Source organism: Coenobita brevimanus, chromosome 95 (assembly GCF_032717465.1).
Source record: "Coenobita brevimanus isolate Jiangsu-jjx chromosome 95, ASM3271746v2, whole genome shotgun sequence".
Classification (NCBI taxonomy): Eukaryota; Metazoa; Arthropoda; class Malacostraca; order Decapoda; family Coenobitidae; genus Coenobita; species Coenobita brevimanus.
This window is the reverse complement of record NC_137048.1, coordinates 34,299,587-34,325,967: the sequence shown is the minus strand read 5'-3', so window position 1 is coordinate 34,325,967 and position 26,381 is coordinate 34,299,587. Positions and strand designations below refer to the sequence as shown.

Below are 26,381 nucleotides of genomic sequence, written 5' to 3'. Positions count from 1 at the left end.
ACCACCCTTCTTTATTTATTATGATTATTTGTGTGTATTTTTTGGACATACCGTACGCTTGTTCACTTTCATCCACACCTTTCATGTTCCTTTCATTTTTCTTTCGTATTCCTTTCTTTTTTCTGTTCCCTCCATTTTCCTCGTGTGTGTGTGTGTGTGTGTGTGTGTGTGTGTGTGTGTGTGTGTGTGTGTGTGTGTGTGTGTGTGTGTTTGCGAAACTTGAGGAAAACAGTAAAGGGCGAGCGAGCGACTTGGGCAGGCTGCAAGTACACAGGTGTGGCAGGTGGTGAGTCATAAGGCCAGGGGTTAACAGCTGACGGGGGGGGGGGAGAGGAGGGGGAAATGGGGAGGCGGGGGGAAGAGGTGGAGTTGGGGGTGAGGGAGAGAGTGGGGAAATGGGGATGACTGGGGGAAGAGATGAAGAGTAAGTGGCGGGAAGAGGGAGTGAGGGTGAGGGAGAGAGGGGGTTGTGGGGATGAGGGGGGGAAGAGATGAAGAGTGAGTGTTAGATGGAGGGATGATGGGGTAGGGGGTAGAGGGAGGGGGAATGGTTATAAGTGGTGAAGATTGAGTGGGGGGGGTTGGCTTTTGGTGTGAAAGAATTATTGGGGGTAGAATTGGGGGAGATGGAGGGAGTAGAGGCTGTAGAAACTTGAGTGGGGGATGGTGGAGACACAGGGGGTGGTGGTGGTGGTGGTGATGGTGTTAGGTGGAGAAGGGGAAGGAGTGGAAGACTTGGAGGGACAGTGGGTGAAATGGGTGGTTGGTGGGGATAGGTGAAAGGTGGGGGTAGGAGGGGAGAAGAGAGTGAATTGACAGTGGAGTGGGGATTGAGGGGTGAAGAGCAGGGGAGTGGAGAGAGTGTTGGTGGAGACTCTGGAGAATGGAGGGAAGGGAAAATTGGGAAGTGGGTGGGGGTTGGTATGGAGCTCACCTCGTATGACCTGATTGGGTGACTGACAGATGGCTTGGGTCAGGTCACACGTGTTGCTGAAGCCAGGCCATGTCAGGTCAGGAGGTAGGCAGGTCAGTGTATGGTGTAGGAGTATAGAAATTTTCAATAATCCTTCATTTCTTTGTTAGAGGAAGGTGTAAGTGTGTGTGTGTGTGTGTGTGTGTGTGTGTGTGTGTGTGTGTGTGTGTGTGTGAGTGAGTGGGTCAGTGGTGGGGTAGGCATTGAGGGAGGCTGGTAAGGCTGAAGCAGAACTGGTTTAGTGAACATTCCATCAGTGCACAGCTGTTGATGACTCACGTGCTGCCCCACCACCACCACCACCACCACCACCACCACCACCACCACCACCACCACCAACAGCAGCAGCAGCAACATCAACAAGAACACACACGCGTCTCTAAGGTGCTGCTGTATTACTCTCACCGACACTCACACCTGTATCACCTTTTCCTCTCTCTCTCTCTCTCTCTCTCTCACACACACACACACACACACACACACACACACACACACACACACACACACACACACACACACACACACACACACACACACACACACACACACACACACACACACACACACACACACACACACACACACACACACACACACACACACACACACACACACACACACACACACACACACACACCTTGACAATTGACTGACACCAGTGCATAGCCTATTAGTATTGAGGTCAAGCGTGATCCCTTACCCCCCCCCCCTCCTCCATGGTTTCTCTCTCAGGCACCCGGGGTCACATGTTTGGCTCCGGGGTGTGGCATAGAGAGAGAGAGAGAGAGAGAGAGAGAGAGCTCTTCTTGGTAGTATAACATGTGAAGGAAATGGTTGAGTGAAAGTGTTTGAGGTCGTTTGCTTTGGGATAGTGACTAGGTTTCTCCCTCTCTCTCTCTCTCTCTCTCTCTCTCAACTTTTTCATGCTTCCGTTCTCCTATGTCTTTCTCCTGCTTACCCTTCACCTTTCCCCTGCTGCTTCTCCCTCCCCTTCTTTGGTCTACCTGCTACTCTTCCGCCACACCCCACCAGGTAAACACACAAGGGATCGCTAGGCAGGTAACCCTTCACCCAGGTATCGCAATCCATCAGTCTTAACACTATTTAATGCCCATATTTTTTCCTTTATTCTCCATCACTTCAGTTTTGCTTATCCATCTCGCCTCTCTCTTGCTGATTTCTTCCTTTATTATTTATTCTTTATCCTAATTTATATAAAGGTATTAGAAGATTTTACTACTTAATCGCATGGAATAAACTGGTAATGTAGAGGTGTTAAAGGAACCCACTATAAGATGACTACAGGTGTGATGGGTAATTGTAATGGCCAGGTGAAGTAAACAGGTATGGTGAGTCGGACAGACAGATGTGGAGGTGAACAGGTGAGAGTAACACAGGTGTACATGTGGACAGGTGTGGTGATTTGGAAAGGCCGGTGGAGGGGGACAGGTGTAGAGGTGAACAGGTGTGGTGAATTGGCCAGACATGTATAGTAGAGGTGAACAGATGTGAATTGGCCAGACAGGTGTAGAGGTGGATAGGTGTGGTAAAATGAACAGCGATTTGTAGAGTTGGACAGGTTGATTGGATAGGTGTAGTAGTAGTGGAGAGAACAGGTGTGGAGGAGAGTTGCTGGCGTGTCACCTGGTCCGTATCAGAGCCGGACCTGGGAATTTATTAGGCCACAAAACCCTCGTCTTTATCAACCGGGACACCCATATAAACCACAGGAGAAGTGGAGGGGAGGGGGGGAGTAGGAGGAGAGAAGGAGGGAGGAGATAGGGAGGTGACAGGAGGGAGGGAGTTATGGATGGGGAGAAGGGGAAGTGGCGGATAGGAGGTGGAGGGGAGAGTCAATGAGGAGGAAGAGGGGAAGATGGAGGAGGGAGGAGTATGCAGAGAAGAGATTGGAAAGAGAGGAGGAAAAAAAAAGCAATGATAAAAGGTATTTGGAACTTGGGAGAAAAGAATTAGGGAGAAGGGAGGGCTTACAGAGAGAAAGGAAAGTGGGATAGATGGAAAGAAGGAAGGAAGGAACTAGGAATATGTAGAGAGAGAGAGAGAGAGAAGGCGATCGTTTGAAGTCATTCCTTTGATATCAGGGCTTGTTGTAGGGTGGGTGGCGGGGAAATAAAAGTTAGCGAAGTGTGCTAAACAAGGAGAAACCTTTGTTCTGGCCCTGGTCATTGGTTCATGGGCTTGTTCAGTTAGACGGATTAGATTAAAGTAGCCTAGTTAATTGAGTAAGTGTGTGTGTGTGTGTGTGGGTGGGTGGGTGTGGGTGTTTTAATTACCGTAAGGGAAACGTGACGTAAAAACAGTGAAAACAGAGGAAACCTTTCGTGGTGATTTGGTGCCCGAGGTTGACATTATCTCTTTCAGTAACCCTTTGTAAGATTTCCCTTTGCTGAGTAGAATCAACGGGTTAGTCAAATTACAACCCCTTAATTATATGCCGCAGCCTCTTTGTGTTCATTATATTTGTAATTTAACGCGATGGTAAAAAATGATAAGTAAGAAATGGGGAATACTTGGAGTTGCTACTTTACCTGTCGTGTGGTCAAACAGGTGAGTTCATTAAATACAGTAAACAGGTTATTTGTTAGTATTTATCAGTGTAGGTGCAAACTGATAACAAAGATTAGTAAATATAGTGTGTATAATGTTCTCATCTGTAGGTGTAAACTGATAGCTGGATAATATTTGTAACTTCATTATTCACACAACCTGGTCCTTTTAATACCTCATCTTTTTCTTTCCTCTTTTTTCTTCTTTTTTTCTTTGTTGACGTGCCACTTTTCCCACGGCGCCAAGGCCTTCAGTGTCACGTTTAGAGAAAGCACTTAACTCAGGCATTTCGTGTAAGTGATTTATTTTTTTGCCTGTTTTAGCGGGTGTTGGCGAGATGGGAAGGGGAGATTGGATTGAAGCTGGCTGTGTGTGTGTGTGTGTGTGTGTGTGTGTGTGTGTGTGTGTGTGTGTGTGTGTGTGTGTGTGTGTGTGGAGAGAGAGAGAGAAATATGATCAGTGTAGCCTAAATTAACAGAGCTGAGAGATGGCTAGTGTTACTCTAATTAACGATATGGAGTGGCTGTGGTGATGAGATGGACAGTTGAGATAGATGATAGTGATGATGGATTGGTAGGGATGATTAGCTGTATCAAGTAGGCTCCTATGACACACACACACACACACACACACACACACACACACACACACACACACACACACACACACACACACACACACACACACACACACACACACACACACACACACACACACACACACACACACACACACACACACACACACACACACACACACACACACACACACACACACACACACACACACACACACACACACACACACACACACACACACACACACACACACACACACACACACACACACACACACACACACACACACACACACACACACACACACACACACACACACACACACACACACACACACACACACACACACACACACACACACACACACACACACACACACACACACACACACACACACACACACACACACACACACACACACACACACACACACACACACACACACACACGGGGTAATGCATGTCTGTGTGCTATTTTTTCGTGTCATTTCCCGCGTCCTTAAATTTCATGACGGACATATCGCGTCTCTATCTCCTTGGCCTGTCACGAGAGAGAGAGAGAAAGAGAGAGAGAGAATTGTATATTTACGAGCGAGGACTAAGGCAATAAAGAGAGTCGCTTCAGTATTTATCGTGGCCTTAGCCCTGGAGAGAGAGGCAACCAAACAACCACTCTTTTTAGGCTGATTCATCTCTACTAGCCTCATGGGTGATGGTGGTGGTTGTGGTTGGTGGTGGTAGGTGTGGTCGTGATGGTTGGGAGTGGTAGTTGTGGTATATGGTGGTGGTGGTGGTGGTGGTAGATATGTTGGTGGTTGATGGTGGTAATGGTTGATATTGGTGGTTGTGGTTGATGGTGGTGATGGTTGATAGTGGTGGTGATGGTTGGTAGTGGTCGGTGTGGTGGTAGTTGTAGTGGTGGTGGTGGATGATGATGATGATGATGGTTTTGGCGGTTTTCATGGTATATGTAGGTGGTCGGTCGTCGCATGCTGTGGTGTTTGTGGTTGGTGGTGATTGTGGCGTTGGTGATTGATAGTGATCGTAGTTTGATAGTGGTTGTGGTGAGGAGGGTGATGGTGGTGATACTCTAGAAGGTTGTGATGATTGATAGCAACGCTGGGGATGGTTGTAGTAGTGGTGATGATGATGATGATAGTGATTTTAAATGATGACAGAAATAGTGATGATAATGGTGATATGAAGGTAATGACTGGTGGTGATGATGTGATAGCTTTGACGTTGATAATAGTAGTTAGGTCTTGAGTGGTGATTCTACTGATGCTGATAGCCCATAGTAGAATCAGAACTCAAGAATCACCCTCACCGCCTCACCACAACCTCACCACCATTCGCATCATCTCCATTAAGTCTTGACCCAACAGGCTTTCTCGACTGGATTGATTAAAGATTCGGGTTTCCATTAGTGAACCTGCAGTGAGGGTTTCTGATGATTTTAATGAGCTGTCTCCTGATGTGGTGTAGACTTGGACCTGGTATACACTGCGATACGTTTACTGATGCATTTATTACCAGTGCAGTTTTTTTTTATACGTATACTTGTGTAGTTTCTAATATATACTGATATTTGTATAGCTTTGAGTTGCTATGTGTATAAACACGAGAGAGAGAGAGAGAGAGAGAGAGAGAGAGAGAGAGAGAGAGCGCAAACGAGACAGACAGAATAAACAAGACGAAGAGGCACACAGAGAACAAGAGAGCATTTCAATGAACCAAGCTAAGTGTGCAAGCAAAATGATTATCCCTGACCTCCCTACCGTACACAATGCCACTCCTCAATGCCGGGGCTACACTCCAGCTCTATATAGGGCCCGGGATAATGGGTGCAAGAACAGATATCCGGGGAGAGGGAGGCAGGTTATTGAATGCTGATGTACCCCAGTAGCTTAAAGTGGAGAGGGGAGCTGTGTGGGTGCAGTTGTGGTGGTTTGGAATGCAGTAGTTCTACCTCCATTGTGTCTCTATATATACACTTTGCTCTGCTGTCTCTGTTCTGCAGTCTATCTCTCTATCTATCTCTCCATCTGTATCTATCTTTTCATTTTAAATTTCTTGATCATCCTAGTCTTTTTCCATATTGCCTTTCCCTCTTCTCCTCCCCTTTCTTCCCCTGCCTCTTCCTCCTCCCAGCTGCATCTGTCGTCCTCCCTTGTCTTCCACTATCTCCTCCTTTCCTCACGCCTCTCTCCCATCTTTAAACATTTCTTCGTCATCTGTCTCTCTCCCTTTCCTCTCCCTCTCCCATCTCTCACCCTCTCACATCTCTCTCCCTTTCCTCCTCTCTTCTCTTCTGTCCTGCTATCATCTCGAACCACACCTCTCCCACCCATGTCCGTCGTGTGTTAGTGGGTCTCCGTGTTTACTCCTTGTCTCAACTGCGGCATCATCGGCTCCACTACGGACCCACGTACGGCACGAATAGGGTACTTGGTCACTTGTTTTATGACACTTACGGCCACTTGTACGTGATACCTGGTCCTTTTTTCTCAGACTTTATTCAGTATTGAGTAATGAGATGAACGGATCTTGAATGTGGCTCTTTTATCTTGCCTTTGTTTTTTTTCATGGGAACTAGCTCCTTCTTCCTTACATTAAAAAAAAAAAAATAATGTATTCAGTATGGACCGTGAGTCTTGGCGCACATTTTTGCGCGTAGGACCGCTAGGCAGCAGGGAACACACACACACACACACACACACACACACACACACACACACACACACACACACACACACACACACACACACACACACACACAAACACACACACACACACACACACACACACACACACACACACACACACACACACACACACACACACACACACACACACACACACACACACACACACACACACACACACACACACACACACACACACACACACACACACACACACACACACACACACACACACACACACACACACACACACACACACACACACACACACACACACACACACACACACACACACACACACACACACACACACACACACACACACACACACACACACACACACACACACACACACACACACACACACACACACACACACACACACACACACACACACACACACACACACACACACACACACACACACACACACACACACACACACACACACACACACACACACACACACACACACACACACACACACACACACACACACACACACACACACACACACACACACACATCCTTACATATTTAGCTTCTTTGGTTTATTTTCCGTTCCACAAAATTCCTTCAATATATTACCTTTAAAAATTCATTCACTTTCTCTCATTCATCCCCATTATCATTCAGAATTTAACTTCATCCTTCAAACATATCACCTCTTTATATCCTTCTAAAATCTTTCGACCTTCATCATTCAAATATATATCCATTCTCTCGATTCTCCATTTCTCCACACCCCCCGCCCGCACCGCCGCCGCCGCCACGCAATCACCACCAATGCAGTCTACAATCACCCTTCAGCTAATGGCACTAAATAACCTGACACTCGATACGGCTTGGGGGTGAATTCAGGTCGGGGCCGTATGCTGAAGTGGCGCTGGTGATTCCCTAACGCCTTTTCCGTAGCGATTTATGCAGCACAGACTTCATTATCCTTTTGTATCAGTATGAGGATGTAAAAATTATTTAGATAGATGGAGGTGAGTGTTCAGGTTCAGTGTGTAGAATAATTCGCCTAGGATAATACGTCACGGTGCCTCCTGTGCCGTCTAGTATACAGGGTTAGGCGCCAGTGTTATCTCATCCTCCCAGTCACTTCGGTAGGTCACCAAGAAGCGTAGTAAAAATAAATAAATTAATAAACTCTATAGCACCTTCCAACAGTTAAAGAAGAGGTCTCCCACACACTTATAAAATCGTATAGTGGATAGAAAAGAGATATATAATTGTTGATAGGGTAGCCTTCCTGTGGTGGCACTGATATACCGAGCCAGCATTTTATAGCGGAAAATAAAAAAAATCGTAGAAAAGGCGTTATTGAGAAGTCCCCCCTGATTTGAAAATAATTGCTTGTTGATGGAGAACATAAACTAAACAGGGTGTAATCGTCCTGAAGGGGTATGGTAAATCTGACAAAACACGCGATCGAACCCGGAGCTGTTTTGGCACTTGATGGGGGTATTTAGGGCAGTATTGTGGGTTGGATCGGCTTGGTAAAATAAAGGATGGTGGTTTAGCGGAGGGGTAATTGTGTTGGAGGGGAGGGGAGGGTGGGGATGGGTGTAGTTGGGAGGAGTCGACTGAGTTGGGGGATGGGGAGGTAAGTTTGGGAGGGAGGGGAGTGGGAGAATTGGAGTGGAGAGTAGGGAAAGGGGGAGTAGGGAGGGCTGGACGAGAGAGGAAGGGTGAGGGATAGGGGTATAGGTTGGGGGGTAGGGGAGTGGGATAGAGAGGGAAGGAGTGGTGGAAATGGAGAGGAGAGGAAAGGTGGGGGGGTATGGTGGAGAGGGGGAAGATGGTGGAGGCAAGAGGAGTGGAGGAGATAGGTGAAAAGAGTGAATGATTTAGCTGGTTTCTAGATGCCAGGGAATGTAATTTGCATATAGTTGTGCATATTGTTATTGTTATTATTATTATTATTTATTATTATTATTGCTAACTTTCAGTGCATCATATTCTCTTTTCTTATTCTCTTTTCTTTCATCGAGGTTAGTGATTTGGGTGCTCTCTCTCTCTCTCTCTCTCTCGACGGGAATGTACGTAGTGTTTTTTTCGGTAGTGTTTAAATATCCTTGTTTTTGCTTCCACTTTGTTTATCTTCGTCTTAAAATAGTTTCCTTCATCCAGCTCGCGCCTCTTACGTCCTTCTTGTCTTCCCTTCATCGTCTTCTCTTCCTCCTTTCTTCGTCTCCTCTTCCTTCCCTCCTCGTGTCTTCTTTCGTCCCTCCTTCTCATCCCTATAGTTTTGTCTTCCTCCTTTTCTTCCTCCTTTTCTTTTAATGCTCACCCATCTCATCTTTCTCTTCTTACCGTTTTTTGTCCATTTCCTCTTCGTCCTTTCTTCCTTCCATCGTCTCTTCGCCAAGTTCTTTTCCCTCCATCTCAGCACTTCTCTTTTCATGTTCTTATTGTTAGTCCTTCCTCTTTCTTTCCTCTACTTTCCTCATCTTTTCCTCCAATTTCCTCTCTCCTTCATTTCTCTCTCCTCTACACTCTTCTCATCTCTCCTTTCCTCCACTTTCCTCTCTTCTCTCCTTTCCTCCACTTTCCTCTCCTCCTCTTTCCTTCTTTCCCCCCCCAGCCTAAGCATACCACTGAGCTTATTTTGTAAACATTTAACTGCGAGTGACTTCAGCGAGGAAGGCACTAAGATGGAGACATTTATAAACAGAGAGAGAGAGAGAGAGAGAGAGGAGGGGGCAGGGGGGGACGTCTCACAGCAATACGAACTAGAAAAAAGTGAGGTTGCTGTGAGAGAGAGAGAGAGAGAGAGAGTGTGTGTGTGTGTGTGTGTGTGTGTGTGTGTGTGTGTGTGTGTGTGTACAGTAAACTTGGTAAAATCATCGAGTGAGGATATGTGGTGATGAGGTGTGAGGAGAGTGACTCACCTAAGGGACACACGTGTAAAGGGTAATGACCTCTCTCTCTCTCTCTCTCTCTCAGCCACCAGTTAGCAGCATCCTATCTATTACTTCCTCTAATCTTCCACACACATCCTTTTCCTTCTGCCACTTTCCTTCTCAAAACATGGCTCCCTCACTATCACAAATGACGTAGCGCCTCTCCACCTCCTTACACCTTTCCTTAATTATTTCTTTTCCCAGGTAGCCACGTACGAAGACATCTGTTAAACACGTCACCTTCCCCTAGTAACAGAATCATTTAATACTCGAATGCTGCCGTCTTATCAACTATGTAAATCAGGGAGTTCAAGTTGTTTGTGTGTGTGTGTGTGTGTGTGTGTGTGTGTGTGTGTGTGTGTGTGTGTGTGTTTACCTGATACATACACACATACAAGCTATTTTCAAGCAGTGTTTTCGTTTTATTGAAGTATTTACATTCTTACTCTGACCTGCATTCTCATTTCTGCTTAACAGTTGAAAGTGCAAGAATTTTGAAAGCAACACCTCTTCAACTTTTTCTCGTGCCAAAAAAAAAAAAAGCGAGTGTTTGACTTACGAGAGGAACGGCATAGCATTTCCATCTTCCCCGTCTGCTTGAAGTGAGTGTTGGGTGTTGAAAGAGGAGTATTAGGGTGGATAAGTATCAGGAGAGGAGTATTTAGTGTGGATAAGTATCAGGAGGAGTACACCCCAACACACACACACACACACACACACACACACACACACACACACACACACACACACACACACACACACACACACACACACACACACACACACACACACTGTCCCCTCGCGCTCCCAGCCCTGTTATCATGCCCATCAATCACACTCAAAAGCTTGGTAAATGGGGAGCTCTGAACGCCTCTACTTCTCTTGCTGCGTTTTCTTGTCCTCCACGTTGCTTGAGTAGCGATAGTGCTGGCTGGGTAATGAGGGAGTGTTGTTTGTTGTGGCAACCCGCTGATCACTGCTTTGGCTGTGTAGGGTGTGTGTGTGTGGGGTTTGTGTGCGTGGGGGGGTTGTGTGTGTGGGGGGGGTTTGTGTGTGTGTGTGGGGGGGTGTTTGTGTGTGTGTGTGTGTGTACGGAGGGATTCATATAAGGTGCTGTATACTGTGTGTTTGGCTGTATATTATGTTTGTATATTGAGTTTCATTGTATTAAAGTTGGGAAATTATTAATTGTATAGTTAAATGGTTAGACACATAGACAAAAGGTAAATTGGAATAGGTAGGTCGACAGAGAGACTGATGAGTACGAAGAGAGATAGGTGGATAGATGGATAGCTGACAGAGATTGATTGTGTATTGAATTTTTTGGTTTATCAGCTCGTCACAGTGAAAAATAAATTCAGTAAATGTTGTAAGATGTTTTTGCCGTGAATGTCAAGTGGATGTGAGAATTGTTTGAGTTATCCTTCGTGTTCTGGCATTTATTTTACCTTCTCCATTTTGTTTTTATCTCATTCTCCCTTTTTTTCCATCTTTTATAATATTTTCCTGTTTTGTTCGTGTTCTTCTTCCTCACTCCTCTCCCCCTAACTCTCATGCTTTTCCACCCATCTCACTTCCATCCCCCATCTCTGTGACAGTCATCCCTAGAAATCTCGTTTCCTTCCACCCACACATCATCAGTGGCATCAGTAATCCATCCAGCTTTCCACTCTCTTTTTTCTTTTTTCTTTCTTTTTTTTTTTCTTAGGTCATTAGTCTTTTCTTTAAACTCTTGATGGACATTTGTGTATTTTCCTTGTCAGTCAAGTTATTCAAATCTCCATTATTTTTGTCACTTCGTATTCTTCTTAATGTTGGTTTTTCTTTAATATCTGTTTATCTTCTTTATTCTCTGTTTATTGTTCTTTATATTCGTCCTTCTGTTCCTTTGCATTTATTCCTTCTTTTATTCTGGTTCTTTTTATTTATCTTTTTATATTCATTTATTTTTGTATTTTCTCATCCCTCCCTTGATACCCATGTGTAGTTTTGAGTCTGGTAATTTTTGTTTTGGTTTTTCCTTCTTGTACATTGACTATTTACACTTTCTCCCCGTCCTATCACTGTAATAAAAAAAAATGTTTATCTTTTGCACTCATGTTTTTTATACTCGTTTCCTTTATAGCCTTGTTTATTTGTGTTTATACGCAGTTTGTTTTTCTTGTGTTTTTCCCTCCATTATATTGATTATATTCTCTCTCTCTCTCTCTCTCTCTCTCTCTCTCTCTCTCTCTCTCTCTCTAATAAAGGCCAGTGAAGAATCGCATCCCTAACTAGGCTGCATAAAGTGGTGTCTGGGTGCGGTGTTGACAAGAATGAAAAAAGAAAAACGAAGAAAAAAACTTGCTTTGGTGTTTGAATGATAATGTGGTGAGTGATGACATGTGGTGATGATGAGAGGTCCATAGGTGGTGATAGCTGTGTGTGTGTGTGTGTGTGTGTGTGTGTGTGTGTTTTAAATGTGGTGATGGTGTTCAGTGGCATTTTTTAGATGATTAAAGTTTTGTTTTCATATGACGGGACTGGATATTTCTTACCCCGTAAATATTATCTCTTGGTGGCACGAAATTCCATGTGCCATCCTTGTGATACTGGTAGATATGATAGTAGCAGTTGTGGTGGTGGTGGTAGTGATGAGTATGGTGTGGTGTGGTTTGTATTGAGAAGGGTGAGTGTGGTACAGTGTAGTGTGGTGTGATGTGGTTTGTATTGTTAGGGGTGTGTGGTTTCGTGTGGTGTGGGGGGTTGTAACGAACGGGTAGCAGTGTGGTGGTGTGGTGTGGTGGGGGGAGGGGGCGTAAGGAGCGAGTGGCAGTGTGGTGGTGTGGTGTGGTGGGGGGAGGGGGTGTAAGGAGCGAGTGGCAGTGTGGTGTGGGCAGTGTGTGTGTCTGTCCATCTCTCATGCCATATTAGGTGGTGCACTGTGGCTCCTCTGATGCCAGCTCATTACCATCTACGGACACTTCACTGCCACGGACACCAACACAGAGGCCAGAAGGGGAGGGAAGAAGAGGGGAGACGAGAGAGAGAAGATGAGAGAAGGGGAGGGAGAGAAAGAAGGGGAGAGACTAGAGGGAAAGGGGGAGAAGGAGAGGGAAGAGGAGAGGAAGAGACGAAAAAGGGAGTGGGGAGGAGACGAGGATGAAAGAATAAAACTGAGACAAAAATGTTAGGAGAAAAGAGGAGGGGAAAGGAGGAGGGAAGGAGAGGGGAGAAAAGGGGAGGAAAGAGAAAAAATAAGATACAAGAAGAAAAGAAGCACATGAAAAGGAGAGAGAGAACAGAAAAGAAAAAAACGAAAGAAATTAACGAAGGCTCAGAAAACTTTAATTTCTCCTTGTATCGTCCAGGTTGTCACATCATTAGCGATCTGTGCTGCTGCTTCTCGACCTGCATTACCAACTGCTATCCAACCCGCGTACCTCGTCATGTGGCTAAGGTGAGCAGAGATGAAGGAATTTATAAGAAAGGAGAAAAAGACTGAGGAAAGACGAAAAGAAAAGGTGAAATGGTGGAGAGAGAGAGAGTCGGCACATGTTCAGAAACCTCTCAAATCTTTCTAACCATACTGCACTATACGGTAGCTTGTCACGTACGCGCTTACTCGTCCCATACCATATTTTACCAACAGTGTCCTTCCGTGCCTGTCCTTATTAGTTTTTACTGCCGTCCCCCTGTATCGCCTGCTGCATGGAGGAGAGAAAAAAGGAGGAGAGAGGGGCAAATAATGAGCAGAAGGGAGGAGAAACTGGAGAAGTGGAAAAAACAGAAAAAGGGTCAATTAATGTGCAGTCTGCTTGCATGTTGTCCCCCCTCCCCGCCTTTTTTTTTTTTTCCCCTAATTTATCGTCGTGTCATACTAAAGGTAGAGGAGTGAAAAAGAGGCAAGGAGAAGGGAAGAGAAGCAGGAAGAAATGTTGAGAAGATAGGGAAAAAGTGTCAGTTAATATGCAGTCTCCTTCTGTGCCTGTGGACCCATACCCCTTAAACGTACCCTGTCCTCGTGCCTGGTGTTACTACCCAATCCTGGCCAGTGTATTCCGGTTCCCTTATCTGGCTTCTCTCGTCATCTGACCACCATTTCAGTGCTGGACTCTGGCTTGCGTCCTTCCTTGCCCTTCTCTCCCACCCCTACTCTCCCTTCCTCCCTCCTCTTCCCTCTCTTCCTCTGACCCCTTCCCTCCCTCTCTCTCTCTCCCCTCTCCTCCTTAGCCCCCTTCCCTCCCTCTCTCTCTTCCCTCGCTTCCTTTTCCATTCCTCCTTTAGTCCCCTTCCCTCCCTTCCTCCCTCTTCTTCCCTTCCATCTTCAGTCGTCCTTTTGCCATCTCCCTTCATCATCTTCATCTGCCTCTCCCCCTGCTTTTCCTGTCCTCCTTCCGTTGTCGTATATCCTCCTCCTTTTCTCCTTCCCTTCTTCACCCTCCTCCCCTCTTATTACCTCTCCAGTCTCTCCTGTCCTGCTCCCCTCCTCCTCTCCTTTCTCCCTCCTTCTTCCCCCTCCTTCTTCCTCCTCGCTCAGTCCATATTTTTTCCCTCTTTCCACCATCTTCCCTTCTTCTTCACCCTTACCTTCTCTATTCGAACACATTATTCCCATCCTTCTTCATTTCTTCTTTTCCATCCTTCTCCTCCCTCCTCCTCACTTCTTCCCCAGTCCTCCTTATCCTCTATTATTCCTTCCTCTCCTCCCTCTCTTCCCTTCTTCCCTCTCCTCTCCTTCCCTCCCCTCTTTCTCACCCTCTTCATATGCTTCATCTCGAGGACCTTATTGCCTTTCATGACGTCATCGTAGGAGAGGAGGGAGGAGGGGAGGAGTGCGAAGGAGTAAGGGGAGAGAAGGAAGGAGGGAGAGAGACATGAAGAGAGCAGAGAGGAGGGAATGATAGGGAGAGGTAGAGAAAAAAAAATGTGAAGGAGGGAGGGAAACTAGTTAGGAAATAAATATATGGAGAGGGGAAAAAAAAGTTTCAGTAGTGATTGGCATGTTAAAAGTTTCCTCAGCTGAACAAAACCCCATATTATCAGCCTGGATTAGATACTTTAATACCTCCAGATCAGCGAGAAGGTTAGTTAATCAGAATAACCTTTAATAATTTAGCTGCTAGAATTTCTCTTGGCCAAATAAGTGTGTGATGTTAGCCAGAATAAAATACTTGATTGCGTACAGGGCAGAGAGTCAGATGTCAGGCGAGAGGGGTGGATGGATGGGGGGGCAGTGTGGAGAGGGAAGGTGGAGGAGGATGGGGATGAGAGGTGGAGGAGGATGGGAATGAGAGGTGGAGGGTAGAAAGGGGAGTGGAGAAGAGAGAGGGTGGAGAGGAGAGGTGGAAGAAGATGGAGAGAGAGAGAGAGGGTGCTGTTAAGGTGGAAAGGTTAGAGGTAAGAGGTAGAGGGTCACTTGATGGGTGAGATGGCTGGTGGTGGTGGCTGTGACGCGTGGATGATGGATGCTGGCTGGGTTAAGGTGCCCCCCCCCCTCCCACAGGTACACACTTCTCCCCTTCCATTCCCTTCTCTTGCCTTCACTTCTCTTCCCTCATACGCATCTCCCTTCCCCGTCTCCCTCCCTACATACACACTTCTCCCTACATGCACACTTTTCCCCACGTCACACTCCTCCCCACATCACATACTTCCTCTCCTCACACATCTTCCTCACAGCTTCCCTACCCTACACTTTCCCCAACTTCTCCCCACACCTCTTCCCCAAATCTTTCCCAGTTATTCCCCAAGTCATTCCCCATTCTTCCCCCAACTTATCCTCATTTCCTCCTCACTTCTTCCCCTTCATGGCCCTGAACCGAATCTGGGGAATGAATTAAGTCAGTCGGTGGGGCCATAGCAACGGGTCAGTAGGCTTCTTAATTTGCCTGGGGTGGCTCGTTTGGGTATTGGTATTGGACTGGGATGGTTGGGAGGAGGAGGAGAGGAAGGCCCAGGACAACGATTGAGAGTATTCCTTTATTTTCTCTTTTTCCTTGTCCTCTTCTTTCCTTCCTTTGTCCTTTCTTTCCTCCCTCTCTCTCTCTTCTGCTCTACTCTCCCCCTCCCCTCCCCTCCCCTCCCCTCCCCTCCCCTCCCCTTTCTCACTCCTTTCCCAGCACCAAGCTCTCAATGGCGCTATAAATAACTTTCATTAAACACGAGAGAGAGAATGAGGGTGGGGGAGGGGAGGGGGAAAGAAGGGAGGGGGAGGGGATAGGGGTGGATAAGAGGAGGAGGGGAGGGAATGGAGAGTGGGTAGAAGAGGAGAGAAAATTTAATAAGAGGGAGACGAGAGAAGAGAAATAAGGAGAGAGAGAGAGAGAGGGGGGGGGTGTCTGTATTTAGCTTGGTGCTTAAAGGGTCTGGCATCCACTCCTCATAAGACATGCAGGTGTGTTGTGGTTGTATGTCCGCCTGTCTGTGTCTGTCTGTCTGTCTTGTGTGTGTGTGCGTCATGTGTATGTGTCTTGTTGGGAACTCTAATTGTTGTTTTGATTAAGACTAAGCGTTTTTATTCAGCCAAGGCAAACTCCTAGACCAAGAGGGCTAACAGGCAGCAGATACACACACACACACACACACACACACACACACACACACAGACACACACGCACACACACACACACACACACACACACACACACACACACACACACACACACACACACACACACACACACACACACACACACACACACACACACACACACACACAGAGTAACCAGAGGTGTGAGGTGGTTGCACACGGTAATAAAACAGATTTACAGCTTCAGTAAGAGTGCATAGGATCGTGTTAATGTCAGTGAGTTGAATTGTGAATATCATTTTTATTTGATTGCTTCAGGAGTACGGCCGTAAATTTTGTACTTAGTGGAGAGAGAGAGAGAGAGAGAGAGAGAGAGAGAGAGGTGGAGTAGAGCAGAATAGGGCAGGTCAGGACATGGACGAGGGCAGGGCAGGGCAGGGCAAGGCAAGGGAGGTCAGTTGCAGGTTATGTTATTGACACCATCCCTCTCGCCTTACTCGTGTTGCGGTCACTGTCACCACACCTGCCCTCACCTTCTCTCCTCCTCCCACACCTTCCTTATTTACCTTCTTCCCACTATATATCTTCCTCCCCTCCTCTCTGTCTCTTCCTCACCTCTTCTCTTCCTGCCCTCCTCTCTTCTTCTTCCTGTCCTCTTTATCTCTTCTTCCCCTCCCCTCTACCTCTTCCTCCCTCCTCTCTTTCTCATCCTCCTCCTCCCCTCCCATTTCATTCCTTCCCTCCCTTCTGTATTATCTTTGTAGTTTTTTGCTATTCTTGCTTGTTTCTCCTTGCCTCTGTAATCCTGTCTATTTCCCTCTTCGCCTAAGCATCTCCTTCCTTCACTTACCCTCCCTTCCGCATCCCTTACCCATCTTCTTTCACCTCTCACCTCTTTCGCCTCCACTCATTTCTATCACATCTTAACGTTCCTCTCACCCTTCCTGTTTCGTCATTTGCCATACCCCTTCCCTCCCCTTACCCCTTGTGTTTCTCCATCGTTCCTCCTCTCTCTTCTTTCCTCCTCTCTCTTCTTTCCTCCTCTCTCTTCTTTCCTCTCATCATCCTTCTGCTTGTCTCATTTCGTCCCTCACCCTTTCCCTCTTGTCCTTTCCATTTCCTTCCTCTTCTCTTCCATTCTTTCCATTAGCTTTCCACTCAGTATACCCCCTTCTTGTATTCTTCCATCCTTCACCTACACTTTCTCTTCATCTTCTCGGCTCCCCTTCCCCTCTTCTTCCTCCCATCGCATCCCTCCCTCCCCACCCCAAACCCTCTGTCTTGTTCCATTCTCCTGCAGGCCTCCCCCTCCCTTTGTGGTTTTCTTTCAAGTAATTATTCCCTTGTCTGTCATTCTACCTCCTCTCACTTGGCGGCATAGTCTTCACCCCGTCCCACTTCCACCCTCATCTCTCCAGCCTCTCTCTTCCTCACTGTGCACACTGTCTGCCTCTGAGTATGTTATTGGTATATCGCCGGTGTTGATATAAATTAGTGTGTATCATATTTCACATGTTGGGGTATGTTCCTCCTCATTCAAACCAAGAATGGCCGTTTGATCTCGTATGAAGCTTAAATCAGAGGCAAACGAGTTCTAGTTCTGTGTTTGGCCAAAGGAGCAAGAGGCTGACTGATATTACTGTAATCACCGGTGAGGTGATCACTGGAGGACTAGGTGATTGAGACCCAGCACGTGGACGCGAATACAGTTTATTCGGTCAAAACCTGCCAACATGAAATTATAACAAATTAGCGCATCACAATTGACTTCACTTGACAGCAATATGATTCACCTTCAGTTAAACAGCTAAACACCATCATATCTCCCTTAAGACGTACAATAAATCATTTCAGATCGCCTTAACTCTATGGGTTAATGTCACTGTCAGTCTTAACTACAATATAGCTTACGTGTTGTGGGTCTAAACTACTCCGTACGACTAGAGGAAAACCGTAAGGTGTTGTTAGCTCCAAGCCTCAGTCGTGACTGCCCTTCCCTGTGTTGTTGTAGGGGCCCTATGCCATCCGTCGTCCGTCCAGATACAGAGTAGCCCTTGTTCGCTTGTAATCAGTTAATTATGTTCGCACCTCACGCCTAGGCTCGACACCACCTCTACCCATTCCACCTACGGGCTAACTCACAGTGTAACGTACTCTTATATTCTTATGGAATTTGGATTATATCTACTCTGCTTACATCTACTTACATTACTCAGCTAATATCTACGAACATTAGCCTAACCCCTCCATTTCTATGACCGCCCATATGTGGCGGCAACAATTACTGTTTCGCCACACCACAGCCAGGGATGATGGGGTTTAGGCATATGATGAACTTAGGTAAGAGGTTAGATGAGTCACTAAATTTTTATCCCCCTTTAGAAGACTTAGGAGCTTCACTTGGCTGCATGGACTGGTTTGACCCTCGACTTTCTTCAAGGATTTACCGTTTCAAGATGAAATAAAGACATGTATCAGCTGTACAGGTGTTTTACATAGGTTATATTAGTTGTACAGGTATTTTACGTAGGTTATATTAGTTGTACAGGTATTTTACGTAGGTTATATTAGTTGTACAGGTATTTTACGTAGGTTATATTAGTTGTACAGGTATTTTACGTAGGTTATAATAGTTGTACAGGTATTTTACGTAGGTTATATTTGTTGTACAGGTATTTTAACATGTGCCACGTAATTAAAATATGTCCCTCTTTCTCCCCAGATCGCGAGGACCAGAGTATCCTGTGTACGGGAGAGTCCGGCGCCGGTAAGACAGAGAACACCAAGAAAGTCATCCAGTACCTGGCCTACGTCGCCGCCTCCAAGTCCAAGGCGGGAGCTTCCGTAAGTCCTTCACCCTCTCCTTCACCACCTGTGTTACCCTCCTCCTGTCATCCCCCATTATTTATTTATTTACATATTTATTTTTTTATTAGACATCTCTTGGCGTGCTCCTCTTGTCGTTCATCCCTTTTCGTCACACTTATTTTCAATCGTATTTCCTGTTCACTTTTTTTTTTTTTTTTTCACTTGTTCGTCTGTTTTCCTTCACTTCTTGTTGTCCATTTTTATTTCCTGTCCACTTGTCTATCTTTACACAGTCTTATCTACTTTTTTTTTTTTCATTCGCTTTTGTCTCGTCGTCCACGTATCTTCAGTCACTGTTTATATATTTCCTGTCCCTTTTTTTTCTTGTGATTGTCGCCCTTTTCTTGTCCTCCTGTCCAGTCCTTCCACAAATTATCACTTTATTTACTGTGGTCTAGTTGTCCCTTAATTATCTGTCCATCCCTTCGCTGCTCATCTGTTTCCCCTTTGATAATCCAACAGTATTTACTATCCCTAAAATTTCTCTGTTTCGGCCAGCTTACTCGTACATTTTTCCCCTCGCGAGATAATATTCCTTCCTCATGATAACAGTATTTCTCCCATTTTTCGTATTCATCAAGGTATATTTCCTGTTCACGTATTTGCCCAATTTAATATAATCTGAGTATTATTTCTTTTAGTTCACTCACATGGCACTTTTTCCCAATTCCTCATTTAAATCCTCATTCAAAATCCTGCATATTATTTCCCGTATTCATTCCCTCAGTGTATTTCTCCATTATATCTACCCTTCCCCACCCCATTTCTCCCTGTCCCATACCCCCCATGTCCTCTCGTATTTTCCCATTTCCCCCAGCACGTCAGAAGTTCCACATGTCCTCCTGGTGTCCCCTGTCCCTTGTCATGTTTGGTGTTGCATGTTTTTCACTTCATGTCAGGTGTAGGGATATGCTAAGTGTGTCAGGTGTAATGTCATCCCCTTAGGCAGTACTGTTCACATTACTTGTGTTATAGGTGTTAAGGTGTGTGGAGATGAGATGAGGTGTTGAGATGCGATGTGTATGGATATGGAGGCTTTGTGTGTGTGTGTGTGTGTGTGTGTGTGTGTGTGTGTGTGTGTGTGTGTGTGTGTGTGTTTAATGTAGAGTAAGTGGCAGTTAGGTACATCATTACACTTTACGATGTGCATGGTTATTATTAGTACATTTTAATGGACAAAGAGATTGTTATAATTACCAAGGTTATTACTACTATACATTTTAAACGTATGGAGTGTCTAATTGGTGCTTTGCTAGGTTATTAAAGTTGATGATGTGTGTTTGGTAATTACGTTTTGAAAGGTGTGGCAGGTTAATTGGTGTTTTACGATGTATATTGTGTATGAAATTGAATGTTATGATTGTGGTGTTTGAAGTGTGTGTGGTTAATTGGCACTTTTTTTTTTTACCGCTATTTTGTGTGTGTGTGTGTGTGTGTGTGTGTGTGTGTGTGTGTGTGTGTGTGTGTGTGTGTGTGTGTGTGTGTGTGTGTTTTACCTTCTTGTGTGTGTAGCAAGTAAGTATACAGGTCTGTTGCAGTTTTATGTGTGTGTTAGCGTGCATGTAACACTTTTATGACCGACTGTGTGTATGTCTGGTGTCCGTTTACGACGTTCTTCCGTAAATCCTACTCTGGGTTGAATCAGTGAGCAGCTTAACGAACCTCTTAGAAGGAATTTGCAACCTTACAAGAAAAATCCAAGGTGTAAGAGAAGGAAAATCATCTTCTTATATCACTCGAAGATCAACTTTATTCGCCTTCCCGTGATCAACTTTTCTTTGTCCTGTTTCACTAATAGATCAAATTAATCTTCATCTATTTGTTACATGATTTCAATAATTTTCCTTTTACATTTGTTGATCGAAATATACACTTTTCTGTTTTGCCACACGGTTAAAATAATGTTTCTGTTTTACAAAAAGTTATTACGCTCTTGCTGTGCGGCCAAATTTCTCTGTAAGAAAATTTTACGAGAATGTTAGAACTCAGGCCCGTTGTCTTGATGGATTTTTTTTTTTTTTTTTTTTTTTTTTTTTTTTTGCGTCTGAAGTGGTAGTGGTTTTGCTTAGTTGTGTGAAAGGATGGTGTCTGACGTGGCGCTTGTCTCTCGTAATTTATCCCCTGCACTGAACTACTCCGTGTCAGCATAACTTCAGGTCTCCCTCTGCTGAAATTTCTCTTTTAGCCTGAGTAAATATAATAGTTTCATCCATACGAGCGAAAAAGAGATTATATCAGGAAGGGGTAAATCGACATCAGACTTTGCGGGTATTGCTCACTAATACCTATATATATTAATCTCAGCTGAATATAATCGTCCGGTGTTTGCTGGAGTGAAATATGAAGAGTTGTCCCAATCATGTAAAGGCTCGTACTTGTGGTTTATTGAAGCTGTTTGACGTCCTCCTCTTTTTTTTTATTAGGTCATTGTTAGTGGAAATACCTTTGTTGATAACCGGAAGGCAGGTGTGTTTGATGGGGCTGTGGTAAGAGTGGAAATAGCGATTGATAACGAAGCCTGAAGATTGGAATAGACTGAGAGAGAGAGAGAGACGGCTCCCTCCCAGAAATCAGATTTGTTTTTGCATTCAGGACAAAGAGGGGGGAATGTTGAATCTCCCTTGTCTCTCTCTAATTCTACAAGTAAATAACATAAATCAATAAAAATAAATAAAACTATACGAGTTACGATTTGATCTTATAAAAATTCGGACTCAGGAAGTTGTGTAAAGTATGAAGGGTGTGTGATAAGAGATAAAGGAAGGGGGGGAGGGGGTGTTATCAGGCAGCTACGGTACACTTTATTGCCGTTATTATCGTTCGTATAGTAATCTAGGTCCTATTGTCGCTGGCGTATCGTATTGCGTAACCCATCCGGCCTGGGAGTTATGGGGAGGGAGATGGGGAGTGAGGATGAGTGGATAAGGATGGAGAGGGGTCCTGTGAGTAGGATGGATGGTTTTTTTAAGGAGCTAACCCATCCCATGTATGCTCGTGGAAAGAAGGCTATGATGAAGAGTGTGTATGTGTGATGAATGTGTATAAAATATAAGCATTATTAGCATTTATATACATCATTACTGAAAATTTGCATTACGAAATTTTTTGTCTCAACGAAGCCAAAAATAGCGTTGAAGATTAATGATAACTGCTTTATATAATCACTAGGCTTATAGATACGGTATATAAATAGACGTATATATAGAGAGAGACTTTATATAAATAGACGTATGTTTGGAGATACTTTATATAAACAGAGGTGTATGTAGTGGAGCTTTGAGGTGCCCAGTAGCTACCCGCAAGCACTAGACCGTATAATGGCCCTGATACCTGCATTATATTTATCAGGTCAGCTAATTTGCATACTGATCCTGCATCATACACATCACATTAGGCGTTACATATTCATAGCTAGACAGGGCACAAGCGTAGCCCAGTAAAGTAGCCCCGGTAAAGGTAGCCCAGTAAAGTAGCCCTAGTAAGAGTAACCCCGTATACCCCCGGAAAACGTAGCCCCCTCCTCTCATGCCCAGTTTAGACTACTTAGCATAATCTAAATCATATAGACTAGGTAGCTCCGAGCCCCTGGACTACCCCTGCTTGTTATGGTAATGGGATAGTTGTTTATTAAGGTGAAAGCGGGCTGGAATGAGGCCTTACCTGGTTTTTATCTTGTTTGTGTGGTTTTGGAGAAGCGGGTTTGACCGAGTGTGCGTTTTTTTTTTTAAGGGGGTATTCATTCAGTGAGACAGATAAATTGATAGGTAGATACATAGTTAGGTAGGTAGGGAGGGGGGAGGTAGAGTACATAAAGGTAGGGACAGACAGACAGACAGACAGACAGATAGAAAGTAGGGACAGGGAAAGCTACTTATTTTTTTAACAGAACATTTAGGCAGGTATTTTTTCATGGTTTAACCCCTTCAGCGCGAGTACTTTTTTTTCCTGCAAACACCAGTCGATTATTTTATTATTTATTTTTGTTTTTAGGTGACAAGAGGGCGAGTTTGAGTGATTGTAAACGTGATTGTACTTGGGATGTATTGTATTATGCCCCGGACGATTTTATTCAACTGAGACGTAGTGAAGGGGTTGCCTGTGTGTGTGTGTGTGTGTGTGTGTGTGTGTGTGTGTGTGTGTTTGAGAGAGAGAGAGTTGATTATAGCTGGGGTGTTGGTTTTGGAGGGGTGGATGGCTAAAAAGCTGGGTTGCTGTCTAGGCTAAACTGACAGCTATTGGAGGTTGTCGGGGAGAGAGAGAGGGGGGGGAGGGAGAGAGAGAGAGAGAAACACTGAGGCAAGAAAATAGGGTAGAGAGTGAGAAGATTGAGAGTTTAGAGAAAGGAGAAAGAAAGCGGAGAGGAAAGAGGAGATCAGAGGGAAAAGAGAGAGAGCCAAGAGAAAGGTGAAAGAGAGTGGAGAGAAAAAAGAGAGAAAGAGAGAGCCAAGGGGGAAGGGTTGGTTGTTGTGTTGTGACAGCCTAATGGTGGGAAGGTGGTTATCCGATGGGGTCATAGCATCTTCACACGGCATGGAGAGAGAGAGAGAGAGAGAGAGGGAGAGAGAGAGAGAGACTAGAAAGCAGCTCCTTAGAAAATAGTTAGCACTGGTAGGAACAAAACAAAAGAAGGCCAGTTGCATCCAGATATATATAGAGAAGGCAAACCATGAATATATCTTTCTCTTCATTTACTCAGCCTCCCTCTTGCATACTTATGTGGGTAAGAATGTGTGTGTGCGTGTGTGTGTGTGTGTGTGTGTGTGTGTGTGTGTGTGTGTGTGTGTGTGTGTGTGTGTGTGTGTGTGTGTGCGTGCGTGTGTCAGTTCATCTATAAACATACACATTTTTTTTTTATGTCTGCCTTTGATATGTACTTATTTTTGTCTAATTTCTCTTTGTGTCCTTGATATCATCCTAAATCTATCAGCGTAATGTCTATCAATCCATCTAGCTCGTCGTCCTATCCCAACTACCCATCCTTTTAACCTCACCCACTGTAACAACTGTCTCTGTTCCATCCCAGTCCCTAATCCATTTCTCAATCTCGTAATGGTGTGAATGCCGCGTGAATCTGGTGGGAGGAAGAGTGTATAGTATTTTCAGTGCATGGAAGGATAGAGGTAGGCTGGACAGTGCATGTGTATATATATAAAAACCTTTGCATTTAGTTTATTAATGACTACTAATGTTCAGTAGTATAGTGGAGGGAGCAGGTCTGGTTGGTTGGTTGATGTTTGGATGGGATGTTGTTGGGAGCGAGTTTGATTTTTCTAGCAGGTTGTGTTGTACCGTAAAGTAATATGATTGGGGATAATAATAATAATAATAATAATAATAATAATAATAATTAATAATAAACTGATATGTTAGTGTTACAAATTAGTTACATAGCTCAGTCATAAAATTGAAGTGACTCATCTCAACCAAGCCACATAGACGTGACCCCCTCCAGCATGAGCATGTTAGCCCTTGGCCCGTATTGCCGTCGGATAAGGAAGCTCCCTAACACCTTTTCCTTACCGGTTTATTTTCGTCATTATAATCAATGCTTTGCGTCTCATTGATGGCATCTGTGTTGATGCTAAAAAGAAATAGATATGATAGAGTATGAAGGTGTAACATGCAAAATAAATCGCTAAGGAGACGGTGTTTGTCAGCTTCCCTACGACAATACTGGCCTTTATCTAACCTTCCTTCCCCCAGCAGGGCAACACGGTTCAACATAAATCGCATCTTTTCATGTGTATATATTTCTCATCATGCATTAGTTTTTTTTTTTCCTTGTAACGTGCATGAATACAGCCAAGAATGTATATATTTTTTTTAACCTTGCATTGTGTATTATAAATTGTTAACCTGCCAATTTTCACCCACTTAACCTCCTTCAAGTCTTTTTCTCTTAATCTTCACCCCCCCCCCCTTTTTTTTTCTTTTTCCCTAAGTCTCCATGCTTTAATTTTCTTATTTTCACAAATCCTGACACGTTTTACTCATTTCTCTCTTAATCCTTCCTTCACATCTCTCATTTCTCCATCAGTCGACCTTCAGTTTTTCCATTTCTCCATTTATTGACCCCCCCCCCCTTTTTTTTTTTCTTCAGTAATCCTTGTCCATCCATCCACCTGGTCCATCCATCCACCTGGTCCATCCATCCACCTGTCCATCCATCCATCCATTCATCTCTCTGCCTTAGTATTTGTTGTTCATCCATCCACCTGTCCATCCATCCACCTGTCCATCCATCCATCCATCTCTCTGCCTTAGTATTTGTTGCATCTCCATCATCCATCCAGCTGTCCATCCATCCGTCTCTGTGTTAATGTGTGTTTTGCCGCTGCAGCCACCACCACCTGTTCCAGAAAAAAAAAAAAAAATTCAAATTAATCATGACGAATTAATTTAGGAGTTATATAAAAAAAACGTTTGAAATTCATGTATGAGGAAAATCGGTTATATTTGTTCACGAGTATGTAGTTTGAGAAATAGTACAGTATATACGTAGAGAAAAGGGCCGGAGCTTCGTAAAATTTTTGGAATATAGTGTAAAGTGTATTTATTTTTTGAGATGGTGGTTGTCAAAATAATAATAATAATAATAATAATAATAATAATAATAATAATAATAATCAATCAATCAATCATTTCCTGTAGCACCCTCGGGGATGCATAGGGCCTCGATGAACTCACACCACCACATCCTATCTTGTGCTAACTCCTCAAGATAATAATAATGGTAATAGTAATAGTTTGAAAAGTTATATGCCAGGTAGCGAAGACTTGTGCTGGGAAAAAAAGAAGAGAAAATAATAAGTTAGAGTAATATTTGTGTGAAGTTATTTTGACTTGGGGAAAAAAATGTTTGAAGAATTAGTTTCCAGAAGCCTCAGAGACTATGATTAACTTTAAAAAAAAATAAGAGAAAAGAATAGGAGTGATGCTAGCGAGAGGTGGTGCAGTGTGTGATTAGTGTTGAAGGAATGAGTTGCTTAGACCTATATTTTAAGTGTGTATCGACGTTTACCTGCTTGACTTTCTCCCACCTGCCCTACTACCACCACACCACACCACCACCACCTGTCAGCCACACTTATTACGAAACCCCACCTGGGCTACTCAGTCTTATCAGCATCAGCACCCCATCTGTGAAAACCACCTGTCAGAATTTCGCCTGTTTCACAACCCACAAGATCAAACCCCCTCCAGTACGCGTCAAACCTCCGCATATATCCAAACCCCACCTATCAAAATATTATCCTTTTCAAACCCCGCC

At 44.4% G+C, this 26,381-nt stretch overlaps 1 protein-coding gene across 4 annotated transcripts in view; it reads left to right on the top strand.

Annotated features, from left to right (window-relative positions):
* zip (myosin heavy chain 10) overlaps nucleotides 1–26,381 on the top strand; it is a 242,341-nt gene that overhangs the window by 165,421 nt on the left and 50,539 nt on the right. For all 4 annotated transcript variants that reach the window (XM_080282928.1, XM_080282927.1, XM_080282931.1 and 1 more), the window contains exon 3: nucleotides 18,966–19,087. In XM_080282928.1, coding sequence (XP_080139054.1) covers nucleotides 18,966–19,087 — 122 coding nt within the window. The remainder of the gene's footprint in view (nucleotides 1–18,965; nucleotides 19,088–26,381) is intronic.